The sequence below is a fragment of the Oncorhynchus tshawytscha genome, unplaced genomic scaffold (genome assembly GCF_018296145.1).
Source record: "Oncorhynchus tshawytscha isolate Ot180627B unplaced genomic scaffold, Otsh_v2.0 Un_contig_1655_pilon_pilon, whole genome shotgun sequence".
NCBI classification, from domain to species: domain Eukaryota; kingdom Metazoa; phylum Chordata; class Actinopteri; order Salmoniformes; family Salmonidae; genus Oncorhynchus; species Oncorhynchus tshawytscha.
In genome coordinates this window covers 54,038-73,043 of record NW_024608975.1, presented here as the reverse complement: position 1 = coordinate 73,043, position 19,006 = coordinate 54,038, and the positions used below count along the sequence as shown (strand labels likewise).

At 46.6% G+C, this 19,006-nt stretch overlaps 1 protein-coding gene across 1 annotated transcript in view; it reads left to right on the top strand.

The window, feature by feature from the left end:
• The window catches only part of LOC121844066 (E3 ubiquitin-protein ligase RNF216-like), a 39,338-nt gene that overhangs the window by 11,081 nt on the left and 9,251 nt on the right, over window positions 1-19,006 (top strand). The window contains exon 6 of the mRNA XM_042313939.1: window positions 18,419-18,516. Coding sequence (XP_042169873.1) covers window positions 18,419-18,516 — 98 coding nt within the window. The remainder of the gene's footprint in view (window positions 1-18,418; window positions 18,517-19,006) is intronic.

The following is a 19,006-nucleotide window of genomic DNA, read 5'->3' as shown; positions in this document are numbered from 1 at the left end:
GGCCCTAGTTTCTACCTTCTTAACAACACTATCAACAAGGCAGGTCCTACAGGCCCTAGTTTCTACCTTCTTAACAACACTATCAACAAGGCAGGTCCTACAGGCCCTAGTTTCTACCTTCTTAACAACACTATCAACAAGGCAGGTCCTACAGGCCCTAGTTTCTACCTTCTTAACAAGGCAGGTCCTACAGGTCCTAGTTTCTACCTTCTTAACAGCACTATCAACAAGGCAGGTCCCACAGGCCCTAGTTTCTACCTTCTTAACAGCACTATCAACAAGGCAGGTCCTACAGGCCCTAGTTTCTACCTTCTTAACAAGGCAGGTCCTACAGGTCCTAGTTTCTACCTTCTTAACAGCACTATCAACAAAGCAGGTCCTACAGGCCCTAGTTTATACCTTCTTAACAAGACTATTAACAAGGCAGGTCTTAGTTTCTACCTTCTAGACAGCACTGTCAACAAGGCAGGTCCTACAGGCCCTAGTTTCTACCTTCTTAACAACACTATCAACAAGGCAGGTCCTACAGGCCCTAGTTTCTACCTTCTTAACAACACTATCAACAAGGCAGGTCCTACAGGCCCTAGTTTCTACCTTCTTAACAACACTATCAACAAGGCAGGTCCTACAGGCCCTAGTTTCTACCTTCTTAACAGCACTATCAACAAGGCAGGTCCCACAGGCCCTAGTTTCTACCTTCTTAACAAGGCAGGTCCTACAGGTCCTAGTTTCTACCTTCTTAACAGCACTATCAACAAAGCAGGTCCTACAGGCCCTAGTTTATACCTTCTTAACAAGACTATTAACAAGGCAGGTCTTAGTTTCTACCTTCTAGACAGCACTGTCAACAAGGCAGGTCCTACAGGCCCTAGTAGAAGAGTAGCTGCTGCCTTGCAGCTAATGGGGATCCATAATAAACCCCAGGAAGAGTAGCTGCTGCCTTGGCAGGAACTAATGGGGATCCATAATAAACCCCAGGAAGAGTAGCTGCTGTCTTGGCAGGAACTAATGGGGATCCATAATAAACCCCAGGAAGAGTAGCTGCTGCCTTGGCAGGAACTAATGGGGATCCATAATAAACCCCAGGAAGAGTAGCTGCTGCCTTGGCAGGAACTAATGGGGATCCATAATAAACCCCAGGAAGAGTAGCTGCTGCCTTGGCAGGAACTAATGGGGATCCATAATAAACCCCAGGAAGAGTAGCTGCTGTCTTGGCAGGAACTAATGGAGATCCATAATAGTTCACTAGGGATTCATAGACTTTGTCCAGGATAGAGAGTTCACTAGGGGTTCATAGACTTTGTCCAGGATAGGGAGTTTAGAGAGAGGGCGATAGTTATTAGCATCTGAGGAATCTCCACCCTTTTAGCAGTGGGAGGACATCAGCTGATTACCAAAATGCTGGGTATGGAGATTGATCCAGAGACTCAAGTTAAAAATGTGAGCCTCAGGTTCAGTAATAATACCAGCTGCTGTCTTTAACAGGGAGGGGGTCCAGGTTTTAACAGGTAGGGGGTCCAGGTTGTCTGGACCTGTCTTTAACAGGTAGGGGGTCCAGGTTGTCTAGACCTGTCTTTAACAGGGAGGGGGTCCAGGCTTTAACAGGTAGGGGGTCCAGGCTTTAACATGTAGGGGTCCAGGTTGTCTGGACCTGTCTTTAACAGGTAGGGGGTCCAGGTTGTCTGGACCTGTCTTTAACAGGTAGGGGTCCAGGTTGTCTGGTCCTGTCTTTAACAGGTAGGGGGTCCAGGTTGTCTGGACCTGTCTTTAACATGTAGGGGTCCAGGTTGTCTGGACCTGTCTTTAACAGGTAGGGGGTCCAGGTTGTCTGGACCTGTCTTTAACAGGGAGGGGGTCCAGGTTGTCTGGACCTGTCTTTAACAGGTAGGGGGTCCAGGTTGTCTGGACCTGTCTTTAACAGGTAGGGGGTCCAGGTTGTCTGGTCCTGTCTTTAACAGGTAGGGGTCCAGGCTTTAACAGGTAGGGGGTCCAGGTTGTCTGGTCCTGTCTTTAACAGGTAGGGGTCCAGGCTTTAACAGGTAGGGGGTCCAGGTTGTCTGGTCCTGTCTTTAACAGGTAGGGGGTCCAGGTTGTCTGGTCCTGTCTTTAACAGGTAGGGGGTCCAGGTTGTCTGGTCCTGTCTTTAACAGGTAGGGGGTCCAGGTTGTCTGGACCTGTCTTTAACAGGTAGGGGTCCAGGCTTTAACAGGTAGGGGTCCAGGCTTTAACAGGTAGGGGTCCAGGCTTTAACAGGTAGGGGTCCAGGCTTTAACAGGGAGGGGGTCCAGGTTGTCTGGACCTGTCTTTAACAGGTAGGGGGTCCTGTCTTTAACAGGGAGGGGGTCCAGGTTGTCTGGTCCTGTCTTTAACAGGGAGGGGGTCCAGGTTGTCTGGACCTGTCTTTAACAGGTAGGGGGTCCAGGTTGTCTGGACCTGTCTTTAACAGGTAGGGGGTCCAGGTTGTCTGGTCCTGTCTTTAACAGGTAGGGGTCCAGGCTTTAACAGGTAGGGGGTCCAGGTTGTCTGGACCTGTCTTTAACAGGTAGGGGGTCCAGGTTGTCTGGTCCTGTCTTTAACAGGTAGGGGGTCCAGGTTGTCTGGACCTGTCTTTAACAGGTAGGGGGTCCAGGTTGTCTGGACCTGTCTTTAACAGGTAGGGGGTCCAGGCTTTAACAGGTAGGGGGTCCAGGCTTTAACAGGTAGGGGGTCCAGGCTTTAACAGGTAGGGGGTCCAGGCTTTAACAGGTAGGGGTCCAGGCTTTAACAGGTAGGGGTCCAGGCTTTAACAGGTAGGGGGTCCAGGTTGTCTGGACCTGTCTTTAACAGGTAGGGGGTCCAGGTTGTCTGGACCTGTCTTTAACAGGGAGGGGGTCCAGGCTTTAACAGGTAGGGGTCCAGGTTGTCTGGTCCTGTCTTTAACAGGTAGGGGGTCCAGGTTGTCTGGTCCTGTCTTTAACAGGTAGGGGTCCAGGCTTTAACAGGTAGGGGGTCCAGGTTGTCTGGACCTGTCTTTAACAGGTAGGGGGTCCAGGTTGTCTGGTCCTGTCTTTAACAGGTAGGGGGTCCAGGTTGTCTGGACCTGTCTTTAACAGGTAGGGGGTCCAGGTTGTCTGGACCTGTCTTTAACAGGTAGGGGTCCAGGTTGTCTGGACCTGTCTTTAACAGGTAGGGGTCCAGGTTGTCTGGACCTGTCTTTAACAGGTAGGGGGTCCAGGTTGTCTGGTCCTGTCTTTAACAGGTAGGGGGTCCAGGTTGTCTGGACCTGTCTTTAACAGGTAGGGGTCCAGGCTTTAACAGGTAGGGGTCCAGGTTGTCTGGACCTGTCTTTAACAGGTAGGGGGTCCAGGTTGTCTGGTCCTGTCTTTAACAGGTAGGGGTCCAGGCTTTAACAGGTAGGGGTCCAGGTTGTCTGGTCCTGTCTTTAACAGGTAGGGGTCCAGGCTTTAACAGGTAGGGGTCCAGGTTGTCTGGTCCTGTCTTTAACAGGTAGGGGGTCCAGGTTGTCTGGTCCTGTCTTTAACAGGTAGGGGGTCCAGGTTGTCTGGTCCTGTCTTTAACAGGTAGGGGTCCAGGCTTTAACAGGTAGGGGGTCCAGGTTGTCTGGTCCTGTCTTTAACAGGTAGGGGGTCCAGGTTGTCTGGACCTGTCTTTAACAGGTAGGGGGTCCAGGCTTTAACAGGTAGGGGGTCCAGGCTTTAACAGGTAGGGGTCCAGGCTTTAACAGGTAGGGGTCCAGGCTTTAACAGGTAGGGGTCCAGGCTTTAACAGGTAGGGGTCCAGGCTTTAACAGGGAGGGGGTCCAGGTTGTCTGGACCTGTCTTTAACAGGTAGGGGGTCCTGTCTTTAACAGGGAGGGGGTCCAGGTTGTCTGGTCCTGTCTTTAACAGGTAGAGGGTCCAGGCTTTAACAGGTAGGGGGTCCTGTCTTTAACAGGTAGGGGGTCCAGGCTTTAACAGGTAGGGGGTCCTGTCTTTAACAGGTAGGGGGTCCAGGCTTTAACAGGTAGGGGTCCTGTCTTTAACAGGTAGGGGTCCTGTCTTTAACAGGTAGGGGGTCCAGGCTTTAACAGGTAGGGGGTCCAGGCTTTAACAGGTAGGGGGTCCAGGTTGTCTGGTCCTGTCTTTAACAGGTAGGGGTCCAGGTTGTCTGGACCTGTCTTTCAGGGAGGGGGTCCAGGTTGTCTGGACCTGTCTTTAACAGGTAGGGGTCCAGGTTGTCTGGACCTGTCTTTAACAGGGAGGGGGGGGTCCAGGTTGTCTGGACCTGTCTTTAACAGGTAGGGGTCCAGGCTTTAACAGGTAGGGGGTCCAGGTTGTCTAGACCTGTCTTTAACAGGGAGGGGGTCCAGGTTGTCTAGACCTGTCTTTAACAGGGAGGGGGTCCAGGTTGTCTGGTCCTGTCTTTAACAGGTAGGGGGTCCAGGTTGTCTGGATCTTTAAGACCCCCATGTGTATTTCATCACTACAGAATATCCCCAGTCCATGTGTATTTCATCACTACAGAATATCCCCAGTCCATGTGTATTTCATCACTACAGAATATCCCCAGTCCATGTGTATTTCATCACTACAGAATATCCCCAGTCCATGTGTATTTCATCACTACAGAATATCCCCAGTCCATGTGTATTTCATCACTACAGAATATCCATGTGTATTTCCAGTCCATGTGTATTTCATCACTACAGAATATCCCCAGTCCATGTGTATTTCATCACTACAGAATATCCCCAGTCCATGTGTATTTCATCACTACAGAATATCCCCAGTCCATGTGTATTTCATCACTACAGAATATCCCCAGTCCATGTGTATTTCATCACTACAGAATATCCCCAGTCCATGTGTATTTCATCACTACAGAATATCCCCAGTCCATGTGTATTTCATCACTACAGAATATCCCCAGTCCATGTGTATTTCATCACTACAGAATATCCCCAGTCCATGTGTATTTCATCACTACAGAATATCCCCAGTCCATGTGTATTTCATCACTACAGAATATCCCCAGTCCATGTGTATTTCATCACTACAGAATATCCCCAGTCCATGTGTATTTCATCACTACAGAATATCCCCAGTCCATGTGTATTTCATCACTACAGAATATCCCCAGTCCATGTGTATTTCATCACTACAGAATATCCCCAGTCCATGTGTATTTCATCACTACAGAATATCCCCAGTCCATGTGTATTTCATCACTACAGAATATCCCCAGTCCATGTATCCCAGTCCATTTCATCACTACAGAATATCCCCAGTCCATGTGTATTTCAGAATCCAGTCCATGTGTATTTCATCACTACAGAATATCTCCAGTCCATGTGTATTTCATCACTGCAGAATATCCCAGTTGATGTGTATTTCATCACTACAGAATATCCCCAGTCCATGTGTATTTCATCATTACAGAATATCCCCAGTCCATGTGTATTTCATCACTACAGAATATCTCCAGTCCATGTGTATTTCATCATTACAGAATATCCCCAGTCCATGTGTATTTCATCACTACAGAATATCCCAGTCCATGTGTATTTCATCACTACAGAATATCTCCAGTCCATGTGTATTTTTCATCACTACAGAATATCCCCAGTCCATGTGTATTTCATCACTACAGAATATCCCCAGTCCATGTGTATTTCATCACTACAGAATATCCCCAGTCCATGTGTATTTCATCACTACAGAATATCCCCAGTCCATGTGTATTTCATCACTACAGAATATCCCCAGTCCATGTGTATTTCATCACTACAGAATATCCCCAGTCCATGTGTATTTCATCACTACAGAATATCCCCAGTCCATGTGTATTTCATCACTACAGAATATCCCCAGTCCATGTGTATTTCATCACTACAGAATATCCCCAGTCCATGTGTATTTCATCACTACAGAATATCCCCAGTCCATGTGTATTTCATCACTACAGAATATCCCCAGTCCATGTGTATTTCATCACTACAGAATATCCCCAGTCCATGTGTATTTCATCACTACAGAATATCCCCAGTCCATGTGTATTTCATCACTACAGAATATCCCCAGTCCATGTGTATTTCATCACTACAGAATATCCCCAGTCCATGTGTATTTCATCACTACAGAATATCCCCAGTCCATGTGTATTTCATCACTACAGAATATCCCCAGTCCATGTCCATGAATGTATTTCATCACTACAGAATATCCCCAGTCCATGTGTATTTCATCACTACAGAATATCCCCAGTCCATGTGTATTTCATCACTACAGAATATCCCCAGTCCATGTGTATTTCATCACTACAGAATATCCCCAGTCCATGTGTATTTCATCACTACAGAATATCCCCAGTCCATGTGTATTTCATCACTACAGAATATCCCCAGTCCATGTGTATTTCATCACTACAGAATATCCCCAGTCCATGTGTATTTCATCACTACAGAATATCCCCAGTCCATGTATCCCCAGTATTTTTCATCACTACAGAATATCCCCAGTCCATGTGTATTTCATCACTACAGAATATCCCAGTCCATGTGTATTTCATCACTACAGAATATCCCCAGTCCATGTGTATTTCATCACTACAGAATATCCCCAGTCCATGTGTATTTCATCACTACAGAATATCCCCAGTCCATGTGTATTTCATCACTACAGAATATCCCCAGTCCATGTGTATTTCATCACTACAGAATATCCCCAGTCCATGTGTATTTCATCACTACAGAATATCCCCAGTCCATGTGTATTTCATCACTACAGAATATCCCCAGTCCATGTGTATTTCATCACTACAGAATATCCCCAGTCCATGTGTATTTCATCACTACAGAATATCCCCAGTCCATGTGTATTTCATCACTACAGAATATCCCCATGTCCATGTATCCCCAGTCCATGTGTATTTCATCACTACAGAATATCCCCAGTCCATGTGTATTTCATCACTACAGAATATCCCCAGTCCATGTGTATTTCATCACTACAGAATATCCCCAGTCCATGTGTATTTCATCACTACAGAATATCCCCAGTCCATGTGTATTTCATCACTACAGAATATCCCAGTCCATGTGTATTTCATCACTACAGAATATCCCCAGTCCATGTGTATTTCATCACTACAGAATATCCCCAGTCCATGTGTATTTCATCACTACAGAATATCCCCAGTCCATGTGTATTTCATCACTACAGAATATCCCCAGTCCATGTGTATTTCATCACTACAGAATATCCCCAGTCCATGTGTATTTCATCACTACAGAATATCCCCAGTCCATGTGTATTTCATCACTACAGAATATCCCCAGTCCATGTGTATTTCATCACTACAGAATATCCCCAGTCCATGTGTATTTCATCACTACAGAATATCCCCAGTCCATGTGTATTTCATCACTACAGAATATCCCCAGTCCATGTGTATTTCATCACTACAGAATATCCCCAGTCCATGTGTATTTCATCACTACAGAATATCCCCAGTCCATGTGTATTTCATCACTACAGAATATCCCCAGTCCATGTGTATTTCATCACTACAGAATATCCCCAGTGTATTTCATCACTACAGAATATCCCCCAGTCCATGTGTATTTCATCACTACAGAATATCCATGTGTATTTCATCACTACAGAATATCCATCCATGTGTATTTCATCACTACAGAATATCCCCAGTCCATGTGTATTTCATCACTAGAGAATATCCCCAGAATTTCATCCCCAGTCCATGTGTATTTCATCACTACAGAATATCCCAGTCCATGTCCACTGTATCCCCAGTATGTTCATCACTACAGAATATCCCCAGTCCATGTGTATTTCATCACTACAGAATATCCCCAGTCCATGTGTATTTCATCACTACAGAATATCCCCAGTCCATGTGTATTTCATCACTACAGAATATCCCAGTCATCACTGAATATCCCCAGTCCATGTGTCATCACTACAGAATATCCCCAGTCCATGTGTATTTCATCACTACAGAATATCCCCAGTCCATGTGTATTTCATCACTACAGAATATCCCCAGTCCATGTGTATTTCATCACTACAGAATATCCCCAGTCCATGTGTATTTCATCACTACAGAATATCCCCAGTCCATGTGTATTTCATCACTACAGAATATCCCCAGTCCATGTGTATTTCATCACTACAGAATATCCCCAGTCCATGTGTATTTCATCACTACAGAATATCCCCAGTCCATGTGTATTTCATCACTATCCCCAGAATTTCATCACCAGAATATCAGTCCATGTGTATTTCATCACTACAGAATATCCCCAGTCCATGTGTATTTCATCACTACAGAATATCCCCAGTCCATGTGTATTTCATCACTACAGAATATCCCCAGTCCATGTGTATTTCATCATCAGAATATCCCCAGTCCATGTGTATTTCATCACTACAGAATATCCCCAGTCCATGTGTATTTCATCACTACAGAATATCCCCAGTCCATGTGTATTTCATCACTACAGAATATCCCCAGTCCATGTGTATTTCATCACTACAGAATATCCCCAGTCCATGTGTATTTCATCACTACAGAATATCCCAAGTCCATGTGTATTTCATCACTACAGAATATCCCCAGTCCATGTGTATTTCATCACTACAGAATATCCCCAGTCCATGTGTATTTCATCATTACAGAATATCCCAGTCCATGTGTATTTCATCACTACAGAATATCCCCAGTCCATGTGTATTTCATCACTACAGAATATCCCCAGTCCATGTGTATTTCATCACTACAGAATATCTCCAGTCCATGTGTATTTCATCACTACAGAATATCCCCAGTCCATGTGTATTTCATCACTATCCCCAGTCCATGTGTATTTCATCACTACAGAATATCCCCAGTCCATGTGTATTTCATCACTACAGAATATCCCCAGTCCATGTGTATTTCATCACTACAGAATATCCCCAGTCCATGTGTATTTCATCACCCCATGTGTATTTCATCACTAGTATCCAGTCCATGTGTATTTCATCACTACAGAATATCCCCAGTCCATGTATCCCCAGTCCATGTGTATTTCATCACTACAGAATATCCCCAGTCCATGTGTATTTCATCACTACAGAATATCCCCCCAGTCCATGTGTATTTCATCACTACAGAATATCCCCAGTCCATGTGTATTTCATCACTACAGAATATCCCCAGTCCATGTGTATTTCATCACTACAGAATATCCCCAGTCCATGTGTATTTCATCACTACAGAATATCCCCAGTCCATGTGTATTTCATCACTACAGAATATCCCCAGTCCATGTGTATTTCATCACTACAGAATATCCCCAGTCCATATCCCTACAGAATATCAGTCCATGTGTATTTCATCCAGTCCATGTATTTCATCACTACAGAATATCCCCAGTCCATGTGTATTTCATCACTACAGAATATCCCCAGTCCATGTGTATTTCATCACTACAGAATATCCCCAGTCACTACAGAATATCCCCAGTCCATGTGTATTTCATCACTACAGAATATCCCCAGTCCATGTGTATTTCATCACTACAGAATATCCCCAGTCCATGTGTATTTCATCACTACAGAATATCCCCAGTCCATGTGTATTTCATCACTACAGAATATCCCCAGTCCATGTGTATTTCATCACTACAGAATATCCCCAGTCCATGTGTATTTCATCACTACAGAATATCCCCAGTCCATGTGTATTTCATCACTACAGAATATCCCCAGTCCATGTGTATTTCATCACTATCCCCAGAATATCCATCACTACAGAATATCCCCAGTCCATGTGTATTTCATCACTACAGAATATCCCCCAGTCCACTGAATATCCCCAGTCCATGTTATTTCATCACTACAGAATATCCCCAGTCCATGTGTATTTCATCACTACAGAATATCCCCAGTCCATGTGTATTTCATCACTACAGAATATCCCCAGTCCATGTGTATTTCATCACTACAGAATATCCCCAGTCCATGTGTATTTCATCACTACAGAATATCCCCAGTCCATGTGTATTTCATCACTACAGAATATCCCCAGTCCATGTGTATTTCATCACTACAGAATATCCCCAGTCCATGTGTATTTCACTACAGAATATCCCCAGTCCATGTGTATTTCATCACTAAATATCCCCAGTCCATGTGTATTTCATCACTACAGAATATCCCCAGTCCATGTGTATTTCATCACTACAGAATATCCCCAGTCCATGTGTATTTCATCACTACAGAATATCCCCAGTCCATGTGTATTTCATCACTACAGAATATCCCCAGTCCATGTGTATTTCATCACTACAGAATATCCCCCATGTCATCATGAATATCCCCAGTCCATTTCATCACTACAGAATATCCCCAGTCCATGTGTATTTCATCACTACAGAATATCCCCAGTCCATGTGTATTTCATCACTACAGAATATCCCCAGTCCATGTGTATTTCATCACTACAGAATATCCCCAGTCCATGTGTATTTCATCACTACAGAATATCCCCAGTCCATGTGTATTTCATCACTACAGAATATCCCTACAGAATATCCATGTCCATGTATTTCATCACTACAGAATATCCCCAGTCCATGTGTATTTCATCACTACAGAATATCCCCAGTCATCATCACTACAGAATATCCCCAGTCCATGTGTATTTCATCACTACAGAATATCCCCAGTCCATGTGTATTTCATCACTACAGAATATCCCCAGTCCATGTGTATTTCATCACTACAGAATATCCCCAGTCCATGTGTATTTCATCACTACAGAATATCCCCAGTCCATGTGTATTTCATCACTACAGAATATCCCCAGTCCATGTGTATTTCATCACTACAGAATATCCCCAGTCCATGTGTATTTCATCACTACAGAATATCCCCAGTCCATGTGTATTTCATCACTACAGAATATCCCCAGTCCATGTGTATTTCATCACTACAGAATATCCCCAGTCCATGTGTATTTCATCACTACAGAATATCCCCAGTCCATGTGTATTTCATCACTACAGAATATCCCCAGTCCATGTGTATTTCATCACTACAGAATATCCCCAGTCCATGTGTATTTCATCACTACAGAATATCCCCAGTCCATGTGTATTTCATCACTACAGATGTGTATATCACTCCCCCAGTCCATGTGTATTTCATCACTACAGAATATCCCCAGTCCATGTGTATTTCATCACTACAGTATCCCCAGTCCATGTGTATTTCATCACTACAGAATATCCCCAGTCCATGTGTATTTCATCACTACAGAATCACTACAGAATATCCCCAGTCCATGTGTATTTCATCACTACAGAATATCCCCAGTCCATGTGTATTTCATCACTACAGAATATCCCCAGTCCATGTGTATTTCATCACTACAGAATATCCCCAGTCCATGTGTATTTCATCACTACAGAATATCCCCAGTCCATGTCCATGAATATATTTCATCACTACAGAATATCCCCAGTCCATGTGTATTTCATCACTACAGAATATCCCCAGTCCATGTGTATTTCATCACTACAGAATATCCCCAGTCCATGTGTATTTCATCACTACAGAATATCCCCAGTCCATGTGTATTTCATCACTACAGAATATCCCCAGTCCATGTGTATTTCATCACTACAGAATATCCCCAGTCCATGTGTATTTCATCACTACAGAATATCCCCAGTCCATGTGTATTTCATCACTACAGAATATCCCCAGTCCATGTGTATTTCATCACTACAGAATATCCCCAGTCCATGTGTATTTCATCACTCACCCCAGTCCATGTGTATTTCATCACAGAATATCCCCAGTCCATGTGTATTTCATCACTACAGAATATCCCCAGTCCATGTGTATTTCATCACTACAGAATATCCCCAGTCCATGTGTATTTCATCACTACAGAATATCCCCAGTCCATGTGTATTTCATCACTACAGAATATCCCCAGTCCATGTGTATTTCATCACTACAGAATATCCCCAGTCCATGTGTATTTCATCACTATCCCCAGTCCATGTGTATTTCATCACTACAGAATATCCCCAGTCCATGTGTATTTCATCACTACAGAATATCCCCAGTCCATGTGTATTTCATCACTACAGAATATCCCCAGTCCATGTGTATTTCATCACTACAGAATATCCCCAGTCCATGTGTATTTCATCACTACAGAATATCCCCAGTCCATGTGTATTTCATCACTACAGAATATCCCAGTCCATGTGTATTTGTGAGCGGTATTTGTTAGAGTAATGTCCAATAGTGTTGATTTGTTTGGTGCTCTGAGTTTCGGTCTTGTAGGGTCATTAATTAATTGAGCGAGATTCAGAGTCGCACAGTTCTTTAAAAGAGTCCGATAGTTTAATCTCGGTTTAAATCTCCTAAAATAATGAATTCAGAGTCATTTAGCTTGTGCCGGGCATCAGAAAGAGAGGTAAGCGCGTCTCTTGAAGCCGAGGGCGGTCTGTGGCGGTCTGTGTCAGCCCAGGGCGGTCTGTGGCGGTCTGTGTCAGCCCAGTGCGGTCTGTGGCGGTCTGTGTCAGCCCAGGGGGTCTGTGTCAGCCCAGGGCGGTCTGTGGCGGTCTGTGTCAGCCCAGGGCGGTCTGTGTCGGTCTGTGTCAGCCCAGGGCGGTCTGTGTCAGCCCAGGGCGGTCTGTGGCAGTCTGTGTCAGCCCAGGGGGTCTGTGGCAGTCTAGGGGGGTCTGGGCAGTCCAGGGGGTCTGTGGTAGTCCAGGGGGTCTGTGGCAGCGCAGGGGGTCTGTGGCAGCGCAGGGGGTCTGTGGCTAGCATTGCCTATAAACTGTTTAACTTGGGTCAAACGTGTCAGGTAGCCTTCCATAGGCTTCCCACAATAAGTTGGGTGAATTTTGACCTGTACCTAACTGGGTCAGGTTTGTAGGCCTCCTTGCTCACACACGCTTTTTCAGTTCTGCCCACAAATGTTCTATAGGATTGAGGTCAGGGATTTGTAATGGCCACTCCAATACCTTGAATTTGTTGTCCTTAAGCCATTTTGCCACAACTTTGGAAGTATGCTTGGGGTCATTGTCCATTTGGAAGACTCATTTGCGACCAAACTTTAACTCCCTGACTGATGTCTTGAGATGTAGTTCTCCCCTCTGTCCTGTAGATGGAGACAGAGCTCCATAACTGATCTAGTCTTCCTCCATCTCTCTCCTACTCCTCCTCCTCAGTGTGTGACACTGCATTCCTGGGGCTAAGTACACACACTCTCTCACACACACACACACACACACACACACACACACACACACACACACAGTGATGTGAGGAAGAGCTCAATACCACTCTCATGCCCCGCCCTTCTTATCCTGCCCTCCCATTGGCTGAAACCAATTTTCCATCCATGTCAAATGTGTTTCAGATCATGTTTGACCCAGATTCTCTTCCCTTGTTTCTGTCTGACCGACTGACACACACACACACACACACACACACACACACACACACACACTGTTTTCCACATGTGGTTATGAGATTTGTAGGGCGACAGTTAGCCTAGTGGTTAAGAAACATAGAAATAGCACACATAGAAAATATCTACCCTGTTCCACTAGCCTAGTGGTTAGAGCGTTGGACTAGTAACCGAAAGGTTGCAAAAACGAATCCCAGAGCTGACAAGGTACAAATCTGTCGTTCTGCCTCTGAACAGGCAGTTAAACCCACTGTTCCCCAGGAGGCCGTCGTTCTGCCTCTGAACAGGCAGTTAACCCACTGTTCCCGGGAGGCCTAGTGGCTGACAAGGTACAAATCTGTCGTTCTGCCTCTGAACAGGCAGTTAACCCACTGTTCCCCAGGAGGCCTAGTGGCTGACAAGGTACAAATCTGTCGTTCTGCCCCTGAACAGGCAGTTACCCCACTGTTCCCCAGGAGGCCTAGTGGCTGACAAGGTACAAATCTGTCGTTCTGCCCCTGAACAGGCAGTTACCCCACTGTTCCCCGGGAGGCCGTCATTGAAAATAAGAATTTGTTCTTAACTGACTTGCCTGGTTAAATAAAGGTACAAAAAAATAGGCATGCTGCAAGGAGGCATGAGCACTGCAGATGTGGCCAGGGCAATAAACTGCAATTTAATAATTGTGTGTGTGTGTGTGTGTGTGTGTGTGTGTGTGTGTGTGTGTGTGTGTGTGTGTGTGTGTGTGTGTGTGTGTGTGTGTGTGTGTGTGTGTGTGTGTGTGTGTGTGTGTGTGTGTGTGTGTGTGTGTGTTAGTAGCTGAAGCTGTGAACATGACTGTATGTGTGAGGAGTCACACACACCTCAGCAGTATATCTGTGTTGGGGGAGCTCCTCTTTCCCCAGACCATGTGCTCTGACCGTACCTCATTCCAGAGAGCCAACTCCCCTCTCTCCCTCCTCCCCTCTGCCACACCCACAGCAGCTCCCCCCCAATCAGATTGTGTGTAAAAGCCTTCTGTTTCCTTATAAGGGCTGTTCCTGCAGAGAGGAAGGGAAGGGACATCTGAATCAGAGGAGAGGATGAGAGAGACGGCTTGAATGAATAAGACTGGAAACGACTGCAGGGATACATAGTCTGACACACTGACTACACACACACTGACTACACACTGACTACCACAATGAATAAGACTGGAAACGACTGCAGGGATGCATAGTCTGACACACTGACTACACACTGACTACACACACTGACTACACACTGACTACCACAATGAATAAGACTGGAAACGACTGCAGGGATACATAGTCTGACACACTGACTACACACACTGACTACACACACACTGACTACACACTGACTACCACAACTACCACAATGAATAAGACTGGAAACGACTGCAGGGATACATAGTCTGACACACTGACTACACACACTGACTACACACTGACTACCACAATGAATAAGACTGGAAACGACTGCAGGGATGCATAGTCTGACACACTGACTACACACACACTGACTACACACTGACTACCACAATGAATAAGACTGGAAACGACTGCAGGGATACATAGTCTGACACACTGACTACACACACACTGACTACACACTGACTACCACAATGAATAAGACTGGAAACGACTGCAGGGATACATAGTCTGACACACTGACTACACACACACTCTACACACTGACTACCACAATGAATAAGACTGGAAGATGGACAGGGACTCTGCTGTCCTACATCAGGAAGATGGACAGGGCCTCTGCTGTCCTACTGACATCAGGGGAAGATGGACAGGGCCTCTGCTGTCCTAGCATCAGGGGGAAGATGGACAGGGACTCTGCTGTCCTAGCATCAGGGGGGAAGATGGACAGGGACTCTGCTATCCTAGCATCAGGGGGAAGCTGGTTCCACCATTGGGGTACCAGGACAGAGAAGAGCTTGGACTGGGCTGAGCTGGAGCTGCCTCCTGTAGGGGTGGGAGGACAGAGAAGAGCTTGGACTGGGCTGAGAGGGAGCTGCCTCCTGTAGGGGTGGGAGGACAGAGAAGAGCTTGGACTGGGCTGAGCGGGAGCTGCCTCCTGTAGGGGTGGGAGGACAGAGAAGAGCTTTGACTGGGCTGAGCGGGAGCTGCCTCCTGTAGGGGTGGGAGGACAGAGAAGAGCTCGGGCTGAGAGGGAGCTGCCTCCGGTAGGGGTGGGAGGACAGAGAAGAGCTTGGACTGGGCTGAGCGGGAGCTGCCTCCCGTTGGGGTGGGAGGACAGAGAAGAGCTCGGACTGGGCTGAGCGGGAGTTGCCTCCCGTAGGCGTGGGAGGGCCAAGAGACCAGAGGTGGCAGAACGGGGTGCTCAGGTTGGGGTGTAGAGTTGGAGCCTGAAGGAGGGAGGGCCAAGAGACCAGAGGTGGCAGAACGGGGTGCTCAGGTTGGGGTGTAGAGGTGGAGCCTGAAGGAGGGAGGGTCAGATCCCCATGCTGCTTTGTAGTGAAGCACCATGGTGTTGTAGTGGATGTGAACTTCGACTGGAAGCCTGTGGCATTGTGGGTAAATTACAGGTGTTTGATGACAAAGCGGGGACTTGGACTGAAAGCCTGTGGCATTGTGGGTAAATTACAGGTGTTTGATGACAAAGCGGGGACTTGGACTGAAAGCCTGTGGCATTGTGGGTAAAATGCAGGGGTTTGAAGAGCAGCCAACAGTGAGTTGAGATGTCACCTGGGACGCTAACGCTGGTTGTTGCTGAAGCTGTCGTTTGCCACAGTCATCACTATTAATTAGGAACGTAAATATGACATCACTACTTAGTTTGGGGTTGTCAGGCAACCAGTCCTTTAAAGGATCGTGGGATTACTGCGTGTCGAATAATATTTTTATTTGTCACGTGCTCATTACAACCGGTGTAGACTGTACACTGAAATGCTTACTTTACAAGCCTTCTACCCACAATGCAACAGTGACGAGGCCACTCCGGGATGCTGGCCTTTCTAGGCAGAGTTGCAAAGAAAAAGCCATATCTCAGGCTGGCCAATAAAAAAAAGATTTGGCAAAAGATTTGGCAAAAGAACACAGACACTGGACAGAGGAACAGCTGCTTTTCTTCTGGGGGTCCTGTAACATTAAGGAAGTTCTATACAATAAAAAATATGACAAGACACTTTTGAACAGCGAGGAACATGAACCTCTCGACCTGCTTCACTACAGCCCCGGCGATGTAAATGAGGGGGGCGTGTTCAGACCTCCATTTCTTGTATCCACGATTTAGCTCATTAGTGTTGCTGACGTTGAGGGAGAGGTTGTTGTCCTGGCACCACACTTGCCAGGTCTTTGACCTCCTCCCTATTGGCTGTCTTCATCGTTGACGGTGATCAGGCCTACCGCCGTTGTGTGGTCGGCAAACTTAATGATGGTGCTTGGTCACGTAGTCGTGGGTGAGCAGGGGAGTACAGGAGGGGACAAAGCCTGGTGTTGAACGCTGAGCTGTCGTCAATGGACAGCATTCTCACGTAGGTGTTCCTTTTGCGGGATTTCTTTTAAGCGTCTGGATTAGTGTCCAGACTGCAGCTTTGGGCCTCCCGGTTGGTGCAGTGGTCATCGCAGTGAGACTCTGGGTTCGAGCCCAGGCTCTGTCGCAGCCGGCCGCGACCGGGAGGTCCATGGGGCGATGCACAATTGGCCTCGTCCAGGTTAGGGAGGGTTTGGCCGGTAGGGATATCCTTGTCTCATCGCACATTAGCGACTCCTGTGGCGGGCCGGGCGCAGTGCACGCTAACTAGGTCGCAAGGGGCACGGTGTTTCCTCCGACACATTGGTGCGGCTGGCTTCCGGTTTGGATGGCGCTGTGTTAAGAAGCAGTGCGGCTTCGTTGGGTTGTGTTTCGGAGGACGCAAGGCTTTCGACCTTCGTCTCTCCCGAGCCCGTACGGGAGTTGTAGCGATGAGACAAGATAGTAGCTACTAAAACAATTGGATACCACGAAATTGGGGACCACGAAAACTGAGCCGTTTAGCTGAGTGCGGACGTTGCCTGTAATCCATGGTTTCTGGTTGGGATATGTACGGTCACTGTGGGGACGACAACATCGATGCACTTCTTCTTAATGAAACTGAGTGTGTGTCCCCCAGATGTCCTTCAGCATGTTGAGCCGGTGGAGATGCTGTTACTAGGCAACCACGCAGTCAGGGACAGATCACACTTCTGCTGCTGCAGTCTCCAGTGTTTGAGGCTCTCAGTCACTCACTCACTGCACTCACTCACACACACACACACACACACACACACACACACACACACACACACACACACACACACACACACACACACACACACACACACACACACACACACACACACACACACACACACACAGTCAGCCAGTCACTCCCAGAGCCACAGCTAGCCAGTCACTCCCAGAGCCACAGTCAGCCAGTCACTCCCAGAGCCACAGTCAGCCAGTGTTTGAGGCAGCCTCTGCAGTGATAGTGGCAGTAGCTAAATGCTGCTGTCTGTTGCAGTGGCTGGGGAACACTTGGTTTAGGACAACTCCCTTTTTAAAACATTCTACTGGTTCTCCTTTGCAACCCAGCCGTGCTCTAGTTAGGAAGACATTTCCTCCGCTCATCTCCTTTCCTCTCGCCTCCCTTCCCCTTGCCACTCCCCTCTTCTCCCTTCACCTCTCCTTTCCTCTCCCCTCTCATCCATTTCTCTCACCCCTCCTTTCCTCTCCCCTCTCCTCCTCCTTTCCTCTCCCCTCGTTTCCATTATTTCTACAGTCTCAAGTCTCACTATTGTGTGTTGGATGTTGTAACCTGTGTTTTGATTGAGACGAGGGGAGGAGAACATGTGATCTCTGACACTATTAATTTAGGGGGAAAACCTAAACCTTGGATGCTACATTACTGTTTACCGAATCTCTCCTCCCTCTCCTCCCCTCCGCTCCCCTCTCCCCCTCTCTCCAGGAGAGCTGCAGGAAGTGCCGTGTCCAGTGGAAGGAGCATGCTGGGAAGTCATGTGACCAGGTCATGGAACGAGATGAGATACGCATGAGGGTGGCCTTGTAAGTTACTGACCAGAGAGAGAGGGGTCCTTGCTATCTCTCCCTCATATGTTAATATGGTCCATGCAGGTGGCCTTGTAAGTGCCTGACCAGAGAGAGAGGGGTCCTTGCTATCTCTCCCTCATATGTTAATATGGTCCATGCAGGTGGCCTTGTAAGTGCCTGACCAGAGAGAGAGGGGTCCTCACCATCTCTCCTTCATACACTATATATACAAAAGTATGTGGACACCCCTTCAAATGAGTATTTTATTTTTATTTCACCTTTATTTAACCAGGTAGGCCAGTTGAGAACAAGTTCTCATTTGCAACTGCGACCTGGCCAAGATAAAGCATAGCAGTGTGAGCAGACAACACAGAGTTACACATGGAATAAACAATTAACAAGTCAATAACACAGTAGAAAACAAAGGGGGAGTCTATATACAATGTGTGCAAAAGGCATGAGGAGGTAGGCGAATAATTACAATTTTGCAGATTAACACTGGAGT